The sequence below is a fragment of the Schistocerca americana genome, chromosome 1, assembly GCF_021461395.2.
Source record: "Schistocerca americana isolate TAMUIC-IGC-003095 chromosome 1, iqSchAmer2.1, whole genome shotgun sequence".
Classification (NCBI taxonomy): domain Eukaryota; kingdom Metazoa; phylum Arthropoda; class Insecta; order Orthoptera; family Acrididae; genus Schistocerca; species Schistocerca americana.
The window spans coordinates 680,637,688-680,663,905 of NC_060119.1; the positions used below are offsets into that span (position 1 = coordinate 680,637,688).

The 26,218-nt window shown below is 41.2% G+C and overlaps 1 protein-coding gene across 1 annotated transcript in view; it reads right to left on the minus strand.

Moving 5' to 3' along the window:
• The window catches only part of LOC124590966 (atrial natriuretic peptide-converting enzyme-like), a 329,073-nt gene that overhangs the window by 144,400 nt on the left and 158,455 nt on the right, over window positions 1-26,218 (minus strand). Inside the window, exon 7 of the mRNA XM_047131693.1 lies at window positions 20,403-20,555. Within this exon, the coding sequence (XP_046987649.1) occupies window positions 20,403-20,555 (153 nt within the window). The remainder of the gene's footprint in view (window positions 1-20,402; window positions 20,556-26,218) is intronic.

The following is a 26,218-nucleotide window of genomic DNA, read 5'->3' on the forward strand; positions in this document are numbered from 1 at the left end:
ATTATAGCACGGAATTACGATTATCACTTCATCTATAGGTTTTGACGGAGCTTTAGAGTCGGTAAAAGAAACCTGTACTAGCAGGCTGTAATAGACCTGAGGATAGAGGCGTGGTCACCTGGCCCCCAGCCACTGAAATCCCAGGTGGCGCCGATGGGCCGAAGAGAGACAGACCCTCCCCCCTCCACCCCTCCCCCTTCTTCGTGACATTCACGCTATCGTACGCTAGAATGTTTTCCTGTGGCTCTGAATAGAAGGGATACTTCGTTAGATCAAGGGGCGGAGGGGCAATTGGATGCGAGTACAGGACCTAAGATGCCAATGCGAAAGGCAAGATGCAATTTGTCAATTGCTGTGAATGTTCTTTAGCGTTTGCGTGCGCTCTTTTGCCGAGAGAAGTGTGGGAAATACGTGAAAGGAGATTTTAGCAGAGGAGGAAAGACTGGCTGACAAATGAGCAGAACACAGGATATCTATACCTAACTGGCGACACGGAGCTTATCTAGTGAAGGAATTCCACCCACAATAAGATTTGCGTGTGGTCGTCCAGCCGTGGGAATTGTACGTGGCACAGAAATTTAATAAAGATGGTAAATAATAATTTAATTGTCTGATGAAGGTTATGAGCCAGCCAAGCGTGTGTATGGTGATACTTAGGGTCATATCTCGGAAGAACAAAAAGAGCCTTATGGATACTTGTGATAGAGCCGAGGAAGAAGATACTTGTCGTCCAGAAGGAAAATGGGAGATATCCCTTCGAGGAGCGAGAGGTGACACTCCAGCGCCTTCCGTCACGGTGCCAGAGCGGGTCACCCAGCTCAAACCGGCAACTACATACCTCCACTGAGGCGCTGCCAGCCGTCTGCAGCGCGCCTCCCTCCTCCCTTCCGCCGATACCAGCCTCACCACTGTCCGGTGAAACACGCTACAGCTTTCATCTAACTCCACCTGCTAGTTTCGTTTTTCTCATAGGAACAACGACATAAGGAGGCTGTAATGGATTTTGGTCCAAAAATCGATTATTCAGAAATATTATTTTATTGATCTACGCAGTTTAATCTATGTTGTATGTGAATTTTATCGTGATAGCAGCCTTAGAAATGCCTTTAAATCGTTAAACTGATTAACTCTGCACTGGCGGCCGGGCCCACCTTTTTCGACATTTGGGAAACTGCTTGCTTCAGTGGAATTTTTGTCAGTGTGAAGGCTATTTTCTTTCGATATCTTTGGCTGGCATCTGTCTCTGGCTGACATCTACAGCTCTGCCTGAAAACTTTCTTGCATGTGGCTTATTTACGTTTTGACATACTAACACATATTAGCAGGTGGAAGGTTGAATTCGCAAACCTTTACATGGAAGTCAAGGTTTATGCATAATGGGTGGTGGAAAAACTGTGTTTAGGAAACGGAGGTTTAATGGAAATCGGTTTACCAACAAAAAAGAGGAAGCAGCTCGAAATGAAGAACATAAACACTCAGCTTCACCATCTAAACTTGGGACAGGAGCATTTTACAGGTGCGTGAATGATGCTGACATGGATTCCACTGGATTCAGACATTGATTTAGAGCTTCTCTGCCAGGCTATAAAGTTTTCATGTTCATGTGTTAGCTGTAAAAATACGGAATGCACGATTGTTTCTGAAGAAAGAAGAGTGGGAATAGCATCTGGTTTCAAATTAATTGTAATTTGTGAGGCTATGAGTTTTCATTTTCCTCCTCCAAAAAAACTGACACTTGCGACTGATACTCCTTATCCTTTGATATAATTTGCAGTTTCCGCAATAAAGTGCAATTTAAGATATTGCGATTCATTTTCATTTAACATGCATATGCCATCCTCAAGTGCAACTCGTGACACTGTGATTCCATTTTATTTAGCACGCAAATGCTGCACTGAAGTGCAGTTTAATAATATATTATAAAATTCCGACCACTGCAATGTTAGTACACGAAGGACTATTGTCGTTAGTGGTACAGCATCCATTACACTTCATCAGGATAGTGGAAAATCAAACTTGATAGACGAGTCACCCGAAGAGATTTCATAACAGCAAAACTGTTCTCAGCAGTCACAGGACTTGTAGCAAATTTTTCACATCTTTGAACTGGGAGAACGAAGCAACACATTTTAGTAAATTCATGACCCACCTTCGCTATTCTGATGACATAGTGGATTTTTCCCAGTACGGGTAGGCTTCAAAAACAATTGGATTAACATAAAAGAGAAGTAGACGTTCGAAATCGTTGTAATTAGACTTTGAAAGTCATTTGAACTAAGACTGAAAAAGAATGTAGAAAAAAATTACTACCATTTACAGTAAGGTTGTAGTACTCCTTCCAACCAGATCATCCTCATTTCCCAGTATTCTTAGCTGGTGTAGTCTCCTTAAATTTCGTTTCCCCAGAACTCGTTATATCAGAAAACATCTATTGCGTACATCTATAAATTCTTTTTATAGCTGCCACTGTCATTACTGTTGTTATTGTCAATATTATGATTATTATTATTGTTATTATTATTATTACTATCACTATTACCATTATTAGTGGCAGCACAAGCAGTAGGAGTAGTAGACTCTGTAGACACTCAAATAGTTTTAATAATATTTGTCGTATTAAACATGGTAGCTGTGATGTAAAAAATGTGCTGCATGTGTGAAACGCTGGTCCGCTGTAGGAGAAGGCCTGACGGCCGTAATCGGATCAGGTTAAATAAGTAAATAAATAAATAAATAAATAAGCAGTAGAATAAATCGATGTATTTTTAGATTTAGAGCACTCGAAAACAACGACTGGGTGTACCGAGAAAAGATAAACAGAAGACAAAGTAGGAAAAAAGACGAAGTGCTTTTAGTTACATAGATAGAGATTTCAAAACTAAATTTATAATGCTTTTGAAATGGACAGTTTAAAATTATTTATGTTTTACTAGGGACTGTAAAGTGAAAAACTTCAGAAATTGATTGTTACTCAGCGGTTACTGAGGGAAAATGTCCTGAATTATTAGTAGAGTGAAATATGTGTGCTGCCTGACAGAAAAAGTGAAGCACCCGAAAGACGTGGCTGGATGTCAGTGTAACTTCATACTAGTACACTCCATCGGCGGACGTGTAAATTGTTATAGTTGCACCACTCGGTGACAGATGCAACGACCACCAGAGTGCATTAGTGTGGTTCCTGTTTAGTGTTGTGAACACAGTGAATGAGATGGACACGCATTCGTTTGAGACAGCGTTATCAGCACCTGACAGAGATTAAAAGGGACCTCACTGTGTGTCTTCGGTTGGCCGGCTGGTCGAATCCAGTTTTGTGGAGCATTCGGATGTGACAGGGTTCCATGCTGGACTGCATGGGAATGTGAAGGTAAGCATACTCGTTGTCAAGGTTCAGTCGATCATGTCCGACCACCACAAGGGAAGAATGCCATAGTATGCACATGACAGGGTGCATCTTTCGACTGCAGGAGTAACGAATCAAAAGCTATATCATACAAATCTAAAATGGTTCCTACTTTTAGTTAGAGGCGGAAAAATGACAGACAAATTCATTGGCTGGGTACTGTGAAACTGTTGTATGTCTACAAAAGAGACTACGTGAGTAACACTTTTATGGACCATACTCGAATACCATTCCAGTGCATGGGACTTGTATTAGGTGGTGTACCAGGAATAATCCGAGAATTCAAAGAAGGGCGGCGTCGCAGGTCACAGCTTGCTGGACTGGCCTAGTGTGTTATAGAAACGTTGAAAACTCGTAAATAACAGACACTCGAAGTAAGAAGCCGTAAACGTCGTAAGAACCTGCTAAGAAAACTTGAAGAACTGACTCTCAGGACAGAAAATAACAACAATTTTTCAGCCGCCTGTGTATCCATCCCATGGAGATCTTACAGACAAAATCAGATAAAAAACTGCTGCAAAGAAGCATAAGGCAGTCATTCCACCCATCCGCATCCCTGAATGGAAGAGGATGGACCCTCCGTGTGTGATAGAATCAAATGTACCCTCTGCGAAACCACTCCATAATGATTCGTAAAGTAAAAAAGTAGATTTAGACGTACACCTTGGCGACGGGACGTCAAATGATTGTCACAATCCATCCATCTAGCACACACTCCCGTTAAAACCACAACAGATACGGCTGCATTTGGAGTAGTGCAGTGGACTGCTGAAGAATGGCGTCGTATTGTGTTCAGCGATGAACAGCGGTTCTTTAGTACCTCGGATGACCGTCGTTGGCGAATGACCTGGGCAGAGGTTCCATTCTTCCAATGGTTTGGAGTGACACAGCGGTGTTACTCATGGTGTCAAGGTGTGGACAGCTATTGGGAGTGACTTGAGGTCATCCCTGGTAGTGATTCAGGGAATTCTAACGGCACGGACTTCCTGTGGCCTCTTGTGTTACTTCCCATGTGACAATATTGTGTGCCGGCCGCTGTGGCCGAGCGGTTCTAGGCGCTTCAGTCCGGAACCACGCTGCTGCTACGGTCCCAGGTTCGAATCCTGCCTCGGGCATGGATATGTGTGATGTCTTCGGCTAGTTAGGTTTAAGTAGTTATAAGTCTAGGGGACTGATGACCTCAGATATTAATTCCCATAGTGCTTAGAGCCATTTGAACCAATTTTTGGCAATATTTGGTGCCACTTTTCAACAAGATTAAGGTCGTCCATGCATGGCACGTGTCTTTATGAACTATGTGTGTAATGTTGAGGTTTTCCGGTGGAGGGCGAGATTCCCATTTTTATCCAAAATAGATTATATGTGGGGCCAGCTCGAACATCAACTCCTTCCCATTTCCCGTATCGAGGATACCAAGGACGAGTTACAACAGTCATGGAGCAGCTTGATGTAGGAGAGTATATAACGGCTTTATGACAAACCTCCCAAACGAATCAGAGCATGCATTCAGACCAGAAGCTGTGTTGGACATGAATGGGAACGTAACCAAGCGCATGGAACGTAGACGAGTCCAGAAGCTTCTTTACGGGATTAGAAGATGGAAGAGTATTATACAGCATTAGAAAACTAGCAATAGTAACTTATATAGCTGATGACTCTAATGCACGGAAAAGCAACAGGAGGCTTTATTCTAGCAGTAAATGTCGAATTCCTGTTGCTGCTGTTGTTCATACTGCTTGCACGCTGTGATGAACTTCCTCTTCATGGCTTTTTTTTTTTTAAACAGTTTTCTGTGATGGCTCTTTTCTGCGCATATACTTTCCTCTCGGTTGATGTTTAGGATCTTGAAAATATAAATAAAATACCGAAGACCGACTAGTATTACCACATACTGCGGATACACGGAGACAGTTGCGTGCACATATACCCTGATTAAAATAAGTTTGTGATTGGCACGTTTCGGCTAGTCGTGTGGTGGGAGCCAGTAATCTGCCAATCGAAGTTCTTTCTCAAGCGACGTGTATTAATTTTGCAGGCGCATGCAGCGCCTCGTCCATAGTCTCTGGCTGCCCTCAGTGCAGTCTGTCCGTTACAGAGCTACTTTCTTCGAACTGTAGTTAATAAAGTTTGGTTTGTAGCTCATTTATAAAAGTCCTGTTGGTTTTGCCGCAATGTGCTTCCGTTTTCTCTTTGTGCAGGTTATATTTTTGTCCCAGTTTTCACTGCAGTAATGGTTAGTTACATAAAATCTTTCATCATCATACTTCTTCCACTACTAAATTTTAAAATTCCTATACAAATCAAAATTATTGTAGCTGAGTATTCGTATATCATGTCTAATGTCAGCCTTTCCTCTTGAAAGACATAGTTCATATAAGAATATCAGTGAAATAAGGCAACTCACTACACTTCTTTACTGTCACATGAGATTTGAATGTAATTGTTTTGAGACTATAAATTGAAACAATTACTGCATTCATTTACATTTATTATGTTGTATTTTACAATATATCGCCTGTTATCAGATAGATTTAAGTTAATTAATAATTTTGGGGAACCTGTGGCATTCTTTTTCCGAAGTCGCAGGCTCCTTAGTACGCTATAATGTAGTATGTTACGTAACTGCGACTGAATAAGGGGCCTGTGGGCACTGCAAGATGGCATCACAGGTTATGTAACTATATCGATATTCTGTTTAGTTTAGTTCACTCCTAATGTTTTCCTGCTACTTTATCTGTGTGGCAAAATAGCATTCCCAATGCACAAATAAGATTTATGCATATACACAACACCAGTAGACTTTACGAAATGTTACAGTTTCTCCCAACTAATATTAGAATATTACATCCTGCTACTTAGTTTAGTACGAATTCCAGAATATTTGGTCTCTTTGCGTACAGCTACCTCCAAGGTATCGTGCCTGTTATTAAATACAACGGTTGTTTTTTAAATGCTTCCGCTTCAGCACAGCACAATAAATATATAAACTGTGAATTTAATGTCACCTGTGAAGTTGCTGCTAAATAAATAGTTTTGTTTACGACGTAAGAGAAGGCAGTCTTTAAACTGTGTTTTGGTTTTTGTTGCATACTCGTGATTCTATTTATTTTGACCACTTTTATTGTCAATTTTCTTCGATGGTGAAATAAATGTATCCTGTCGTATGACCTGTGGAGACGTCATAGCTTGCCTTCGTTGACTTTACTACGATGGCGTGGCACCTTTTATGATTTTACGCGAATGTATATTAAATGGTTACTGACGCTGTCGGGCAACAAACTGAATTGAATGAAACAGTTTTTCTGAGCAGTACAAGTAAACTTGGAGAAATATATGAGGGAATGTCCACGTAGGACTAATATTTTCAGTTTACTCACCAGACATTATTTTGAGTCGATTGCTACGCTCGATATATATTTGTTTGGGTGCTGTCCTTAATTAAGCATAAAAGGCTCATAAAGCAGTTAGATTTGCTACGCTATCACAAGAGAATGATTAAATGACCAGTCATTCCTCACCGTAGGTCAGTAAATAGCTACATTCTTGGGTTATTTATAGGTCACATATCAGCTCCTCTGTCGCTCATAAATCAGTTGCAGGATCGCAACAATTATAATCATTTGAAATCAGACGCCCTTTACGCCATTTTCATACTCCTCTTTCACAAACTGTTATTCCTTGTGTAATTCAAATTATTTTCATACGTTGGGTGTTTCTTAAAAACTCGCACCGTTATTCTCGCTCCACTCACTGTACTTCAACTTGCATCTTCTTTCCACTATCTGTTCAAATGGTTCAAATGGCTCTGAGCACTATGGGACTTAACATCTGTGGTCATCAGTCCCCTAGAACTTAGAACTACTTAAACCTAACTAACCTAAGGACATCACACAAATCCACGTCCGAGGCAGGACTCGAACCTGCGACCGTAGCAGTCGCGCGGTTCCGGACTGAGCGCCAAAACTATCTGTTCCTCCGGTTTTACCCAGATGTTAGTCTCTTATCCAACAGAAAATATAGAGATACAGTATAAATACATACAGTTTCAGACAAGATAGATAATATCAGTTACATAAAAAAGTAAATACTGCAGGAAGATTTCGTCACAGTTACCGAAATATTGTACGTGCAGTATAGCCAAGCTTTATTAAAGGACATAAATCCATAAGATAATGGATGTGTAGACCCTCGAAAATCATATTGGAAAAAATGACGTACTGATTGCAGCAATTTTCATTTTCAGTTGAAATTCATAGCCTAGCATTTTCACGTTTAATGTTTGTGATTACTCGAACTCTACCGCTTTAGTCGCGTTAGTCGGAATGGTGATGTTTGGGCGCTAGTACAGGACGAGTGGGAAATGAAGATGAGTCGCGGGACGGCGATCCGCGCAGATAGCATTTTCCGATTTTCCGGCGGGCGGTCCTTGAAGAGGATGTGCCAGGCGCGCCGGCGGCTGACCCCGGCCGCCCGCTTCTTTACGGCGCCGTATATTTTATTCCGCGGCTCGCGTTCGCCGCTCCGACGCTACTGATTGGCCCCTAACGCTGTCTCCCCCCTCCCCGCCGTCTTCTCATTACCACCTCCTAAATCTCCAAGATTACCGGCTATAAATTCCGTTTTGTAACACGGAAAGTCAGCCTGATAAATCATTTATACCGGTAATGTGACTACTTAACGCGTTTCTCCGTTACCCTTTTCGCCTGTAATGAAGCGATGGAGCCGATTAAGTGAGAGAAAGAGAATAGGAGAAAGAGAATTTTGCCGATCGGTGGGAGGAGGGGTCGTTGCTTCCGGAACACGATTGAATAAGCCCCTTCTCTGGTATTTTACGCGTTTAGAATGAAGCACCCTTTACGGTACGAATGGAGAGCGTTTGAGCAGAATTTGCTACCTAAAACTTGTACCGTAAATATTGCAGAAATGGAATGTGCTATTGAGGTGTGGTTTTCACAGAATGGATTGGTAGTCAGGAGCTCATATTGTTAGCCGCTAAACAGACTGTAATAATACTTAGAAAGTGAATTTTTTGTGCACACGAACACTTCTCTAAATGAAACAATGCCTATTGACATTAACAAATTGAAAGTAGGGTAGATTAGAATGTTAGTGGTGTTTGTTGCAGGATTCCAGTGCGAGTCGCTTACGACATACCGTATTATGAAAAGTTTTCACACTGACACTTGTTAGTGCCATTCAAACTGCGTAGTTGCTAGGTAAAATGTTGTTCTGTGTTCTTACAGTGTGCTTTTGTGGTCCTTGAGTGCCTGGCGACTAGAGGACTGGATCCGCGTGGAGAATCTGCTTGAGCAGTGCTCATCTACAACACTCGTTACGCATGCGCAAGCGCACGCGGAAGCACGCGGATAGCAGTTCACTCACTCGGTATCACGCGGCGCTCACTCACGAAGTGAGGGGCAACACCCACAAGATCTTACCATGGGGGTTAGGAAACATAATTCTACCTACACAGCTTCGACACAACGCAGCGGCACTAATGGGCTCGGCAATTGTTCAAATGCATTTAGAATCAAAATTTATTCTTAGCTGTCGATTTTCCATGTTTTCTGTGGAGGAGGTGTGTACTGCATCCCTGAGATTCACGATGCGTTACCATAGTATAACGAAAATTAAAGTGATTTCTGAATATTGAATGTTATTGAAGCTCACTGTTTCAGTTGTCCAACTGTATATTTCCGTGAAATAATAACTGACGACACGGCTACACGGTAAATCAGTCTAATCTAAAAGTCGTAAATTCAACTAAATACCTAGGCATTACAATTACGAACAACTTAAATCGGAAAGAACACATAGAAAATGTTGTGGGGAAGGCTAACCAAAGGCTGCGTTTCATTGGCAGGACACTAAGAAAATGTAACAGACCTACTAAGGAGACTGCCTACACTACACTTGTCTGTCCTTTTTTAGAATACTACTGCACGGTGTGGGATCCTTACCAGGTATGACTGACGGAGTACATTGAAAAACTTCAAAGAAAGGCAGCACGTTTTGTATTATCGTGAAATATGGGAGAGAGTGTCACAGAAATGATACAGGATTTGGGCTGGAAATCTTTAAAAGAAAGGCGTTTTTCGTTGCGACGGAACCATCTCACGAAATTCTAATCACCAACTTTCTCCTCCGAATGCGAAAATACTTTGTTGACACCGACCTACATAGGGTGGAGCGATCACCAAGATAAAATAAGGGAAATCAGAGCTCGTACGGAAAGATATAGGTGTTCATTCTTTCCTCGCGCTATACGAGATTGGAATAATAGAGAATTGTGAAGGTGGTTCGATGAATCCTCTGCCAGGCAGTTAAAGGTGATTTGCAGAGTATCCAAGTAGATGTAGAATGCTCGCTTTCAGTCAGTTGCTAAAATCGCGCTGACATTTAGACATATTTTGAACAGAAGACAGTAAAAAGATTTTCTTTGAGGAGTGTGACAACAGACTGTAACTGTAAACTTTGTGTATAATTAACAAAAAATTCGATCCAGGTACACTGTCGGATTTCATGAGTAAATCGATTAAATAAACCATCAGGACCTGTTACATTTGATAATATGGACAATAAGAGAAAGGAAGTGTAAGATGTAGTGGTGAAAAGCCATGGGTATTATTCGACTAGATTTCTATCTGGATAATTATTTGAATAAGTAGATCGTTCAAACAAATTTATTCGCCAATAAATTATCTGTAAATTAAGTAACGAATAATACGTAATGTCATTCTATTTTTCTGTTTGCTTCTTGCACAGAATTACTATTTGTTCCCTTGCATCTGTGCAGTTTCTGTCTGATAAATAACTTATTAATGATTTGTCCAGACGTTTGCCTTTGTGGCTCAGTGGCTTAAGTTCCAGACTAAAAAACTTAGGCTTTGGGTTCGTTCCCGCATTGGTCCTACGATTTCCTCTGTTACTTATCGGTTGTTTCACCTATAACAATGACACTAATGCCAAGACAAGTTGCACCATATTTCAGAGTGCATGTTGAAATGCAGCTCCTCCTCTAACTGGCTGTATAAGGCTGTTCACCATACCTAGTAAAGCACTGCAGTGCTGAAATCGTCTTTCAAGTTGAGCACAGGTTTGCTTGATTTACAGTAAAAGAAATGAAACATAAGAATGCTTAAAAGCCGACGGCCTCAGCAGTTGTGGCTATAAAGCACTGGGCTGCCGCAATGTTAAGCAACTAATTTAGTGAGCCAGCTGACGGTCAGTCGTGACTGATCAGCCGAGTGAGATGGACGTTGAATATGTTACATTTTTTTTTCTTTGAACAAAGTACTTTACTGTAAATATAACAATTATTTCTCCGTCCTTTTGGTTGTTTTAAGCTCTGCGAATTATAAGTTCACTTGAATAGGTGTTGCAGCACACAGAAAATGTGGTGACTCAGCTTCTTTTATGCAATCAATTTTGCATGAAAATCTTGTTAGTAAAAATTTACGAATATCGGAGAAAATCCCTATATCAGTGGAGTACCGATGCCGTACGTCATTGTCGGAGATGAGACATTAGGTACCGCTTTATTTGAAAATTTAAAAACCGAGTGTCTCTTAGTAGGCGGCTTAAAGAATGCATTTTTGGCACTCTGAAAAATAAAAGGAGACAGGAGAATTTTTCATCATCCAGTGGATGTTCGAGAAGAATTTGCAATTGCCATAATAAATGCATGCTGTGCTTTACAAAACAATGAGCCAGAAACAGATGGCTATAAATTTGAAGACGTATTGTACGTCCCTCCAGAACTGGAAATTCCACCAGGTCCTACACGCTGTCGAAAGTCATCGTGAAATTTGTTTTAGGACGCAAGGAAGGTCTGGCTGCTTCGACAAGTGCACGGAGACTGAAGGTAGCAACATACGTTCTCCGCGAGACAGCCTGCTCACAAATGGCAGCGCGAAGTCAGCTGGCTGTCGTAGCAGCCCAGTACGTGGGCAGCCACCAAAAACTCTGTCTTCAGCTCCTTTCTTAGACTGCAAACACTATCGAATAGGCATGTCTCCTTCATTCAACTACGCAATTTGTGATTGTAGTGCTACAAAATGGATGAACCAAGCGATAATTCAGTGGTTCCTAACGGTTAACGTCACAATACTTCTAATCTACTCTCTCCTATAACGTTTAGGGAATGTTGCCGGACGCCCAAAGCTACCCATAGTGTTTTAGGATTAACTCTGAGCGAGCTTGCCTTTAGAATATGGAATAGCTTTTTGATCATACATCCGTCTATGCAACTACGTATAGCTTTGAGATGGGCGATGGGTTAGAGTATATAAAAGAGTTTGTAATTCCTGAGTTCATGTGTGTACAAAATGATCTGTGTCGACTGTCTTCAGTTTTACTTAGGTCAGAAGGTAATATTGTTTAAAACACGTTTTAAAGAGTACACTTGTTCCCACAACAAAACAGTTTTTGGTGCACACATTGTCGAAAATAATCACTCTGCAACAAACATAACTAACACAGAAAGTAACTTCAATGTGTCACATACAGCAACTAAAGTAAAGTTGCTATAGCGAAAATGAAATAATGAAATATTTAGTTTAAAAAAAATGTAATAGAGAGAGAGAGAGAGAGAGAGAGATTCCTGTAACACATTTTATATGAACAGCACTGGATTATTCAGAACGATTAATCTAATATTTCTGAGCAACTTCTCTAATGATCTGATACTCTGACGTCAGTGTTAAAACATGATACGATGAGATGTAGAGCGACACTGATTATGATACTTGCTGCCTCGTGTGCAAGGTTTCCTCCTGAAATTGTCCACGGTACATAGGGGGCTGGGGACAACGACAAGACAGCGACAGAAGGAAGGGACCACTGGTTCTTACAATGAACTCATCGATGGTGCGACGTGCTCTCTCTTCCCTTCTTCTTTTTGGATGTTATTTGTTAATTTATTTCATAATCTTAATGATGTGAAATGAACTATTTGATGGTACAACATACCTTTTATGTGCCTTACATTTCATATGTTAAATTACTTCGTAAATTACTAAGGAACACCTTCCATTATCAATTAACAACCTGCTCATTATAATTGTGTTATTCTCCGTATACTCCCACCAAGTTTTACTATTTTCTGTTGTTGAACACTTTTACTACCACAAATTAACCCGTCAACATTCCTTTGTAAATTGTTTCACTTTGTTTTAATATGATTGTATTATTTAATATTATGCAATTGAGCATACAGTGTGCCCTCTGGCAAATGCATACATATTTTTATCTTAAATAGCAGCATTACAAAAACAGTAATTTTTGTGACTCAGTACTTTATTGTGCAGCATGTGACGTCTTGCACTCTGTAACGGTATTTTATGGTGTGGTCTTTTTCACTTACTTTTCTTTTCATTTTGTACATGACGTAAATAGATATAACTCCTTACGAACAATATTTTTTTTGTCGATTTTAGAGATACGATCGCTACCGGTCATATCACTTTATAAACTGGCGATCTGTAATGAAAATTAAGGTCACATTTCCACATTCCTGATCATGTCAAACCTTATATAAGAATAGAAGACTAAAAATGAAGTGCTCGTATTAGTAAGGGTATAGAACAGAGATGTAGTCGTCCATTTGTACTGCTGAAGCTATGAATCGAAGAAGGAATGATGAAAATAAAAGGTCCATAGTGGATTAAAATTCAGGATGAGTTGCTATCAGCTTTAAGATTCGATGATGACATTGATATCCACAGTGAACGTGAAGAAGGATCGCAGAGCCTGTTCAGTGGAATGATCCGTCTCATAAGCATAAACTATGAGTTGGGAATGAACCGATTAGTCATAAACGTAACATCAGAATTGGGGATAAGGAGGTAGGGGAAGTGAAGGACTTCTGCTGTCTTGGAAGCAAAATAACACATGAAGGACGAAACAGGAAGGATATAAAAAAAATACTAGCACGGGCAAAGAGGGCATCCCTAGCCAAATATTGCACTTAATTCGAGGAGGAAATTTGCAGAAAAGAAGAGAATCAAAGCGTTTGAAATGTGGTGCTATAGATGGCTGTTGAATTTAAGTGGACTTGTAAGATAAGGAATGTAGAGATTCTCTGGAGAATTGGTGACAGGAGGAACGTCTGGAAAACACTGGCATAAGAAAAGAGAATTATGAGACATGTGTATGACTTAGATGATACCTGAGGGAGCTGTAGAGGCCAAAAATTGTAGTAACAGAGATTGGAACATAACCAGTAAGTAACTGAGGACCTGAGGTCTAATAAACTACTCTGTGGTGATAAGATAGACACAGGAATTGGTGACAGATCATATCAAATCAAACACAGATTTTTTTTTATAAAAAAAAAAAAACGAACAATTGCGTGTAGGCTTCACGCTTTTGGGTTCCATTCGTACTTAATTATGAGTGTCGAATAAATTCTGATCAGTGAGTTTGCGAGTTTCAACATATGTGACATAAATGGCTGTATCTTATGGCTACATTGGCTTAGAAGCTTACGTCTTTTACAAATCCAAGGGACCGTAGAACTTACTATTTAACATAAATCCCGAGTTGGTATCTCTACCCTTCCCTGGGAAAAATAGGTGTTAAACGGACGGATAGACAGACGGAAAACAATGTGACTCTGTAAGGATTCGGTTTTCACTAACTGAAGCAGAGAACCCTTAAAATGAATCTACTGTTTTCAAATTCATAAGTTTTGAAAAACTATTTTTTATTGAATAAAATACACTTTGACCGCCAGTCACAGAAGTCAGCTGTTAGCGAACTATGAATATGGGTAGCGGAAACCCATTCTGTGTTGGCAGTGCATTTCAATTTTTTTCTGATGCAAAGATCCTGCGATTTCAGTTTTAATAGTGTCTGATGGGTAGTAAATACAGTGTTTATCTTTTACTGTAGGCTACAGCATTTGACTCAAGCATTATCTTATACTGCACAACATCAGAACTATGGTTTACCGACTGTACCTCAACTATTCAATAAAATGAGATTACCATCTGTTGTTCGATAACAGAAGAAATTTCGTAAAAAATAGATACAAAAAAAAACCATCCAGATGCTGAACCTAGATGTTGGAAGTAGTATCACAGTCCAGCATGTACGTATTTTATCATTAAGTAGTATTTCGTCTGGTTTGTGAAAGAAGTCGTATGGTGAAATCTTCCCACACACACCATGTCTAATCACTTCGCCGCAAAGTTATAGTTGCTAACGCGAAACCGTAACGTTTAAAGAATCCTCAGTGCGTTATCGGCACTTGGGAGGGTGCATTCGGCCCTAGCATCATGAGCACGATTCTCTTGGGAGAACAGGTGTGTGTTTGTGTGTTTGTGTGTGTGTGTGTGTGTGTGTGTGTGTGTGGGTGGGTGGGTTTTTATTTGTGTCACTGGTTAACATAATCAGATGCTTGTAGATGTAATTAGAAATAAAATATACCTTGGATGATAGTTGTTCACAGTTCTTACGCATTTGTAAGTTCCACATGCCATGGAACCAGTTTTTATGCTTCTTTATAAGATAACGTGTCTGATAACACGAGAAATCTATCCAAAGACAAGTAACTACTAGTAGTAACAGTTAAAGTGTAGAAAACATTGCCTACAAAGCAACAATATTATTACATTAAGAAATTTCTAAACCCATCAGCTGATTCGCAGCGATCTCCATATCTTATATTCGGTTGCCATGCGCCAACATTTATTGATGTTATTGTTCCCTAGCGACGCATCGTACAGGAAGGCCATTAATCACACACGCCACCACTGACTGCCGGCATATGACACGTATCGCACATCAGTGCGTTAGGCTTTGGTTGCTCACTGCCTGTTTACTTGGCGCGTACGCGTTGCATTGCAGCGTCGATCACACAGTAAGGAAACTTCCTTGGGATTATGGAGAAAGTCTTCTGAAACACGCACAACGGAAAACAATGTTGTAACAGTTCGGAAAATGGAATATAGAAGCTTCATCAACCCGCCTGATAAGATGCATTTTGTTTTACAGAGGTGCAATAAACGAGCTATATGTAAAGAACATAATTGCTTCACTCGTTACACTTCTACTTTCAGAATGCCCTCCTGTGGTTACTTTGATATGAACCAATGCAGTTACATAAGAGATAACAGAGAGATGAAATACGTTAGCACTACTGGATTTCTCGGCGTGTTGTGCCAAATACGTCAAATTGAGGAAGCACTTCAAATGTACAGCTTTTACATGCTAGATAGCGTGTTTGTAATTGACACAACGATGCCCTGAAGAAATCAGAAGGACCTAGCAAATTGTATCTTCGAGAAGTAAGCTTTAAAAACTGTCACATTATCTTTGGCAGTTGCAATATCTATTTTGTTGCGATATATTCCTATTTGTTGCAAGTAGCATTTTACGTATTGTTACTGCTGTGTTCTTTAAAAGCGTAGTCTGTCAATAGGTACAGAAAGGAATATGTTTTAAAATGAGAAAAGGTTAATACCTATGGGTACAATTTAACGATATTTTCAAGACATTATTATTGTCTGTAGAATACGACAACTTATATGTTATTGGATGAAACCTCCTGGCAAACTGTACTCAATAGGACGTCATTAAAGACGAAACAGCAACGAAGGAAATTTGGTCATTAGTGTCCGAGACGCAGAAGTCTGCAGAGGGGTCTGATCATTTGAAAACTGCAGGTGATGCAATTCCTGGCTGCTGGTACTCAAAAACAAAGCTTACTATAATGTAGGTGTACTTGATCTTACTATCGTAATAGATAAAAAGACCACAGGATTCCCAGTTAGTCACGGGAATCTCTTACAACCGTTAAGTATCTAGGAGTACCTGTTCTGCAATTTGAGGTAAAATAGCCCTATAAATCTAACTGAACACATGTCACAAGACAGACTGAGATTTACGAAAAGGATCCAAAGTGAGCGTAACTCATCGACAAAAGATGTCATATGCAAAAGTAATCATATCAGGTCATGAATATTGTTCATCCTTTCGGGATCCTAACCAGCCTGGATATTACGCTTTAACGGGCAGAAAGACCAGTTATTGTATGACCACATGATTGCCGAACAGTCACTGGAAGAAAACACGTCCATAACACATTTAAGAGCGTGCGTGCGTAGCGATTGAATTAACACATGAAGGTAATCGCAAGTAAAGCAGAAACCACACTGAGGTTCCCTGGAAGAGCTGCAGGAAAAGTAGTCCGTCAACAAAGGAGGTAGCTCACAAAACACTCGTTCGATCAGTACTTGAATATTGCGTGCCAGTCTGGGATATGAATCAGATAGGAATTATAGAGAAATAAAGAAAATACAAAGAAGAGCAGCCCATTTCGTTACAGGTTAATTTAGTAAGTGGGGAAGCTTCGTGGAGATGTTCAGCTAGCTTCAGCGGCAGAAGTTGCAAGGGAGGCATTGTGGATCATGATGTGGTTTACTGTCAAGATTCAGAGAGAGTACGTTCACAGAAGAGTCAATCAATAAATTGATTCCTCCTGCCGACGTCTCTAAAAACGACCGTGAACATAAAATCAGAGAGATTAGAGTTGACGCTGAGTCTTAGCAACAATCGTTGTTCTTGCGAACCATTCGATACTGGAACAGGAAAAGAGCGGAGAGACATTGCTACACGAAGTACCCTCCGCCACACACCATAGCATGGCTTGCGGAGTAGAGATGTAGATAGGATTAACGGAACAAGAAACAAAAACTGTTAGAGAAACTGCGCGATTCGCAATGGGGTTGTTTAGTCTACTCGAGAGCGTAACATGTATACCCAAAAAACACTTCATTGGAAGCCTCCTCAAGAAAGCCACGGGGCCGTACTCCGTTTGCGTTTTAATGGGGTCATTACTGAAGTTTCGTTTACAAAATATTATAAAGTATTTTACGCTTACTATCAATACCTAACTGGTCGTGATTATTAACGTAAACATTCAATTGCTGGTACCGCGTTAAAATTTTTTTGTCATTGTTAGGGTAAATAACTTAAAGGTAGTTGGATCTCAAAAATGGTTCAAATGGCTCTGAGCACTATGGGACTCAACTGCTGAGGTCATAAGTCCCCTAGAACTTAGAACTAGTGAAACCTAACTAACCTAAGGACAACACAAACATCCATGCCCGAGGCAGGATTCGAACCTGCGACCGTAGCGGTCGCGCGGTTCCAGACTGTAGCGCCAGAACCGCTCGGCCACCAGCGGCCGGCGAGTTGGATCTATAAGCAAGTTTACAACAGGTGTTGCACCAAGCACAACGTTGCCTAGTTGAGGCAGAGATCATAAGAGATCTGTCCAGGGACAGATGGTATCAGTAACTGCTACTCAAAATAAAGTAGTCATTACAATAAGTGCAATGAGTTGACCTCCAGTTGAGTCTGTATCTGACTACTTGATGAAGTGTAAACCATTTCTTTTTACTGTATCTAAACTTACACAAAATCGGTTAGTATTGGTATAGCGATATTTCTTCGATTACTGTGATTTTTCAAGCTACGTTCTGCCAAGCATAACGCGTCTGATTAAATTAAATTGGTCCTATGACGTTACTGTCCATCTTCTTAATTTCGGTAGCACCATGTATGTCAACGATATATACCGGTAGTTTTTTTTTCTTTTTTTTGTCTGACGGCAATAATTTTGTACAGCTTTGTATCGAGGAATAGCAAACATGAAGAAAGTATGTAGCGCTCGTGACACCTGAAGGCGGCCCAGTTTTAAACCGTTCAGCGCACTCGCCTCTTCTAAACGCCAGCAGCTTTAGAGCTTGTCATGAATGACACTGGACGGGGATAACTGCTGTCACCCAGCCTGTGACGTAGCCGTGCCTTAATGACAATATGATTTTATTTATTGTTGTCATTAGCAGCACTTTGAAATGATTTGGCAACGTGGAAGGAAACTGACCCATGTCTGTTCAAATGGTTCAAATGGCTCTGAATACTATGGGACTTAACATCTATGGTCATCAGTCCCCTAGAATTCAGAACTACTTAAAACTAACTAACCTAAGGACATCACACAACACCCAGTCATCACGAGGCAGAGAAAATCCCTGACCCCACCGGGAATCGAACCCGGGAAGCCGGGCGTGGGAAGCGAGAACGCTACCGCACGACCACGAGCTGCGGACCCCATGTCTGTCACAACGCTTGTGCAGCCCTCATATCTTCCATGTTTGCCTATCGCTCTCTCCCCTCTTTGCTGAGGGTCCCCGTCTTATGTGATCGCAGTACATTGAAAATAACAAAAACTAAAGATTTACGCTTTATAGTGCTTTGATCAGACTGACTGTTCCTGGCAGCTAGGCTACTACCACACCTCATCAGGAAAAGTCGGTGTGGCATCTTAACTGTCTTAACAAAATTCTGTTTCTTTGCAATTAATAGTTGTTGGAGTTGTGTCTCCAAAAAATAATCCTGAACAAAATATTTATATTATTCCGTAGTAGCTACACGTATTTTTCTGTAAATGTATAATTCAGTGAGGTGTGGCTGTCGATATTTGTACATACACTACTGGCCATTAAAATTGCTACATCACGAAGATGACGTGCTACAGACGCGAAATTTAACCGACAGGAAGAAGATGCTGTGATATGCAAATGATTAGCTTTTCAGGCATTCACACAAGGTTGGCGCCGGTGGCGACACCTACAACGTGCTGACATGAGGAAAATTTCCAACCGATTTCTCATACACAAACAGCAGTTGACCGGCGTTGCCTGGTGAAACGTTGTTGTGATGCCTCGTGTAAGGAGGAGAAATGCGTACCATCACATTCCCGACTTTGATAAAGGTCGGATTGAAGCCTATCGCGATTGCGGTTTATCGTATCGCGACATTGCTGCTCGCGTTGGTCGAGATCCAATGACTGTTAAATGACTGTTAGCAGAATACGGAATCGGTGGGTTGAGGAGGGTAATACGGAACGCCATGCTGGATGGCAACGGCCTCGTATCACTAGCAATAGAGATGACAGGTATCTTATCCACATGGCTGTAACGGATCGTGCAGCCACGTCTCGATTCCTGAGTCAACAGATAGGGACGTTTGCAAGACAACAACCATCTGCACGAACAGTTTGACGACGTTTGCAGCAGCATGGATTATCAGCCCGGAGACCATGGCTGCGGTTACCCCTGACGCTGCATCACAGACAGGAGCGTCTGCGATGGTGTACTCAACGACGAACCTGGGTGCACGAATGGCAAAACGTCACTTTTTCGGATGAATCCAGGTTCTGTTTACCGCATCATGATGGTCGCATCCGTGTTTGCGACATCGCGGTGAACGCACATTGGAAGCGTGTATTCGTCATCGCCATACTGGCGTATCACCCGGCGTGATGGTATGTGGAGTGCCATTGGTTACACGTCTCGGTCACCTCTTATTCGCATTGACAGCACTTTGAACAGTGGACGTTACATTTCAGATGTGTCACGACCCGTGGCTCTACCCTTCATTCGATCCCTGTGAAACGCTACATTTCAGCAGGATAATGCACGACCGTATGTTGCAGGTTCTGTACGGGCCTTTCTGGATACAGAAAATGTTCGACTGCTGCCCTGGCCAGCACATTCTCCAGATCTCTGACCAATTGAATATGTCTGGTCAATGGTGGCCGAGCAACTGGCTCGTCACAATACGCGTCACAACTCTTGATGATCTGCGGTATCGTGTTGAAGCTGCATGGGCAGCTTTACCTGTACACGCCATCCAAGCTCTGTTTGACTCAATGCCCAGGCGTATCAAGGCCGTTATTACGGCCAGAGGTGGTTGTTCTGGGTACTGATATCTCAGGACCTATGCACCCAAATTGCGTGAAAATGTAATCACATGTCAGTTCTAGTATAATATATTTGTCGATTGAATACTCGTTTACCATCTGCATTTTTTCTTGGTGTAGCAATTTTAATGGCTAGTAGTGTATATGTGGTGGATGTGCTAAGTAGTGCTAAGATATTGCTTGCTGCGAATGTATCAAGAGAAAAGTGAGGAGTGGAGAGGTACGCACCCGGCTTCTGCGCGCGCAGCTTGGCCTCGGCGACCTCGCGGTGTCCCACGCAGACGTTGGTGTCGGGGTCCTCTGGGAAGAGGTCACACTCCAGGTAGTCGGGCAGCGCCAGCCCGAACACCTCCAGGAAGAAGCCGCAGCGCCGCTTCGTTTCTGCAACACCACAAGTCGTCGTTACCTGCCAGTGTTGGCTGCTGTAATTTGTACGCATTTAGTAGTTTTCCTTTCATCACAAGGGTGCAGTCGACAAAGTCCTCAAAAACAAATAATGTACTATCGAGGATTTCTGTAGTCAAAGGCTTGCCTACAATTTTGGTTACAGATATTGGCATTCAATTTAGATCTCAATATTTTGAGCAATATTTAAATGAAAATGGCGTCAAACATGTTGGATCAGCATCATTTCATCCCAGATGAAGTGGCCTGGGCAGAAACAGTGCGAATCGTTTGGTCTATATCTTGGCAGTCTTGGCAGAGGACACCGTATGCACGGAACACTCAAAGACCTGCGTCTTCCTTAACGGCGCGGGAGCACGCGTCTTATCTTGCTGGTTGTTGCCCCACATTACGGAAGGAATGCAGCCGGCTTGGCCTTTTACGCCAATTCACGAGACGTCCTTCGTCGGTGACACCTGAAAGTGCTTGCAAAGTTTCCTCGCTGTAATCATTTTCTCTGAACACACGACGCGAATGATGAAATGGAAACTGGAGACTATAGGTGGTGGTCATCAGAAACAATCTTTGTTCTGTGCGCCAACATGTCCAGAACCTCTTTTTTGTGTACTGTGTGATGAAAAGTGGTTGCGTTTAAGTATCGGCCGGTGCGAGGCTTCCTGCACACTGAGTGACCAGAACAGCCTCCTGCCTTCTGCTCAACTGAAACAAGCAAGAACGGTGGCTTGAGATCCCTCTCCATCTCGACGGAAAATTTAATATCGTGATGGGCACCGTTTATGCGGTAGACGAACTGCTGCAGTGATTTTTCAGAGAGAGGCTGTATCAGCGAGGTGTCGTCAACGTACCGTAGACAGGAAGACGGTTGCAACGTTGCAGAGTCAGAACTAGTTCTTCTAAATGCTCCACGAAGAAGTTCGCGTCATTCGTAGATAGTGAGAATCCCATTCCTGTGCCTTTGTATTATTCGCCACGGTACAGGAAGCACGTCGTCGTTAGGGCATGGTGTAACAACTTGGCGGTGCCGGATTTAAACTGTTGAGCCTATAAGACGCCGCTTTTCTGAAACTGGTTTCACAGACATTTCATTCTTTTAGCAGCTATGATAATATGTTGAATGTCGTTTCTAAGCTTTGTAATAGCTGTGGGGTGTACCAAAAGAAAGGCTGATAAAAATTGAAGAACAGGAAAGCGTTAAGGTGCGTTAGTGATTGCGCCTACGGACACCGGCGAAGCTAGAATATGTACAGTGTACTTTTAATTCAACAAGACATCTCCTGATGGGAAAAATATATGTCAAATAAGGATGCATTTTCTTACACTTTTCAGTATATTTATAGTTATGTAATAAAAAATGGAATCCTTGCGGGATTGGGTATTAATAGATTACTTTTCGAAAATAGTATGTCGTTTATCCGAATAAAAACCATTTGAGACAGTTGGCAACCTACAACAAGCAGGTTATTATTGTTAACATGTACTATGCAGTTACCAGAGTGTAATAAAAATTATAAATTTAATGGCAGCTTTAGCTTGGACCAGCCGGAAGAGCAGCGGTGCAGATGAAGCATCAGGGTCGGATTCGGTGCTGAAAAGTCACACCTAAGCCACGGACCCTGGCCAAATAAAGCCAGGTATCAGAAACCGGTGGCAAGCTTTCTGTGGCATTATTACCCTTTGCGATCCAGTCGATAGGCTCTAATGAATTAAATATCGTCTAGGGTACATGGGGTACGTTGAAATGAACAACCCGCCTTGCATAGTGTAATAGGTGTTCAGCGAACAGTGTGGAATTTTTTGTGGCGGCGTTCGTAGCGACAAGCAATTCGCTGTAGAAACGGCTTACGAAGTCACCGCCACACTTTTAATAGCGGGCCGACCGGTCCGCTGGAACAGTGAACAGAAAGATGAAAACCCAAACACTCTGATTAAATAAAAGTCGGTACTTATCTTTATTAACGAAGATACAGCAACACAGTAGTGAACTCCGTGTCTACAGAAATCTGTCTAGTTCGAGTCGGAGCAGCTAGGTCAACGTCGGCTGACGACAAACAACAACTCTGCTGCGATGAACACACGACTGACTAGCAAGTACACAATTCGGTGACGAGTATACAACTGAGCGGCGAATACAGAACTGTCCTAGCGCTCGCGACTCCAGCGCTTAAGAAACCAGAAGCCAGCGGTGGCGCGCGCAGACTTGCGGCGATTTCCTGTCTCGCTGGCGCTGCTTATGCGGACGGCGTCCGGACTTTGATGCTGCCAACCTTTTGGCAGCGGGCTCGGGTGGCATTACTGGCTAGGATATAACAGAATTTATTCCGCTTTCACGTTCACGAGCTTTGTAATCGAGAAAATGCGTGAAGCATGTTTCGCGAATCTAGAGTTTATCAACCCCTTATGAAGACCGCAAAGCTCGACAAATCTTGCAGCCCAGCCCACCATCCGACCTGAAGAATATACAAGCACACGAAACCACTGCTGTTTCGTTAACAAACGGACGTTCCCGACGCATCGAAAATGCTGCTAACAAGTCTGTGGATAGGTTTTCTGTTCACCATATTTCTATTTTATTGCACTTCAGAAAAACAAAACAAACTAGTGGCGACAGATAAACTACATAGCCATTAGAATGTCGATCTGCTGCTGCATCGCCGGCCGATGTGGCAGAGCGGTTTTAGGCGCTTCAGTCTGGAACCGCGCGACCGCTACGGTCGCAGGTTCGAATCCTGCCTCGGGCATGGACGTGTGTGATGTCCTTAGGTTTGTTAGGTTTAACTAGTTCTAAGTTCTAGGGGACTGATGACCTCAGATGTTGAGTCCCATAGTGCTCAGAGCCATTTGAACCATTTTTGCTGCTGCATCAATAATTGTCAGCCATTAACGAAGACCATACCATAATTTGATTACTAAATATTTACAGAAGTAAAACTGCTTTGAGACAAGTCGCACGAGGGCTTTAAATTTGGTTTAGCAATTCTATTTGTGGTACACCATAACAATCGTTTAATAAATGGTACTCTGTTATTGTCTTTGAGATATCTTTATTGATATAATGAGAAAGCACGTAGTTCAAGAATACCCAATTAGATATTGACAAAATATCAGCCCAGAATATAGGGTACCACTTTACTCTTAATGCAGAGAAATCCTAAGTAAGCATTTCACGAACAGTAGAACCGTAGTATCTTTTGCCAACAAGATTATTGCATCACAACTAGTGTTACTCAGGTGATTCAAATATTTGGGAGTTACATTGTGTGGCTATATGAAATTATAAGACCGCATATTCTCAATTGCAGGCAAAGCAAATGGTATGCCACGATTCAGTGGTATCATACTGAAAGACTGCACTTTTTCTACGGAAGAAATTGCGTACAAGACCCCTGTACGGTTCATATTTGAACATTGTTCAAACGAATGATATTTATATTAGATTGGACTAACAGGGTACATCGAGAGCATAAAAAGAAGGGTGTTGCGTGTTTGATTAGCGAGTGTAACAGGATTGTAGAGGAAAATTGAGTGATAAGTCCCCGAAGAAAGTTCCGTACATCTCATTACAAATTGCTTAGAAAACATTCTATAAGCGCCATTCAGGAGAAGCACCTATCCCGCACAGATGTAATTAATCAAATAACAGCTTACACTAGGCGTACTCGGGAATTATTAATGCTAACTAAACTTAAACGTGAAAGGAACAGGAAGAAACAATATATACTCTAATAAAAAGTACTCTCACCTACATACTTTACCAGAGCGTTTCCTGTCGGTTCATGGTAGATAGCTGATTTTCCTAACTTCTTTCTATCAGTCACGTTAGTCAAGTAGCAGGCACTTTATAATTTTATGGTATTTATATAATACACAAAACGTGATTCTTTTAACTATCACCTGGATCACTGTGATAGCTAAAACTCAATATAGCGCTCACTATCGAACTAAATAATTAGTCTGGTCGCCAAGATCGGAAAAAACGGAATTTTCTATTAGTTTCCGCAGTCTACTTAAGAATTAGGTGAAAACTGAACAGCGCTTACCAGCGATCTCTGAATGAGACTGCCATCAATGCATTTACATCTGTAGTCTATCAATCACTATGAAAATGTGGCATGCATATACACAGTGCCCCATTCCGGAAGCATTATATGCATTAAATGCAGTGATGACTATAATGCTTCCGGAATGGGGCAATGTGTATACGCATACCACATTTTCATACTGATTGATAGACTACAGATGTAAATGCAGATATTTATTTGATAATTCTTCATTCTTTTGAGGCAATGATTATAGAAAATTACGTCACTTTAAGAAATAATAGCATCACATGTAATTACACATGGAGTTCATTATAGGAGCCAGATAAGTCAAAATTTACATTCGAACAGCGTAATGTCTCGCATATATGTACAGACTGTTACAGCACTTATGGTGATAATTTCAATTAGAAAAATTTGTTATAAAGTGGACTGAGAAATAACACGTTCCCACATACTATATTGATCCCTATGTAGGACTGAAATAAATTTGAGACAAAACGGATATAAGGTATTTCACATATTCCGGAAGAAATTTCAGAAAGTACGTAAACAGGCACTTAATGTGTTCATAGTGTACTGCAAGTAATATCATGAGCACGGGGTCTAATGCGAACGTTAACGACGTCTGCGTTTACGCCTCTCGGCGTCAGGTGGGTGGTAAACCACTGCGAAAGAAGCAAGTTTTCTTAATAAGCCTCCCCTGAAATTTACAATGTCCTACACTTCATGATGAGTTATTCTCTTGCACGTAGACAATATTACGGCAAGGGCTCTGGCAGATAATTTGAGTGTTGCTTATCCGTAAACTTTGCCCGGCACTGGTGAAATTTATTACCAAACAAGGGAAAAAGATTACAGTCGCAAACCCCACAATATGGTTCAACAACGTAGAGAGTGCATTTTATGTATTTTAGGCTGCTTTTATTAACATGTCTTTTATGAATGTTGTATTAATTTGTAATTGAAAATGAATTTAGTAAATTTTGACTAGTTCCTCATCCTCAGGGTAGGTACTATTTCACTAAAGAAATGGTGAATGAAGGTTAAATATAAAGATGTTGGTTGTTGTTAAAATATGCACTTCACATTAAGTTTTTTAGTCCGTTTCACGTTCACAAGTATCTCCTCATTATGGACTTATGGAGCGAACAAAATATCTAATCTGAGCTAACATTTTATTACAAAAATGGTTTTCGTCATATTTTTCTGCAGGATCTTAATAAGGAAACTGAATATACCTGAGACTGGACTTGTTTCCGAAAATAGAAGTAACGTTTTCTGCACAGCTGGTTTAAGTTAATATACAGCAACACACTTAATGTTAACTACTATTTTCTGGGATTCAAAATCATGAAAAAAGTTTGTGACAGACAGCATAGTCGCTTTTGACAGTAAAAATCTTTATTTGAACCACACACAGTTTCGACCATATGGTATGAAGTACAAATACTACAAAAAGCAAAACAAAGGTCGTATGCAGAAAGTGGCATTAACTTCATGTCAGGAAATTACCAAAAAGAAAAATGGTAAAAATAATAATGTGTTACTTTCATTTGGTTTCAGCACAGTCAAAACCTAAACATCATCTGACACTTAATG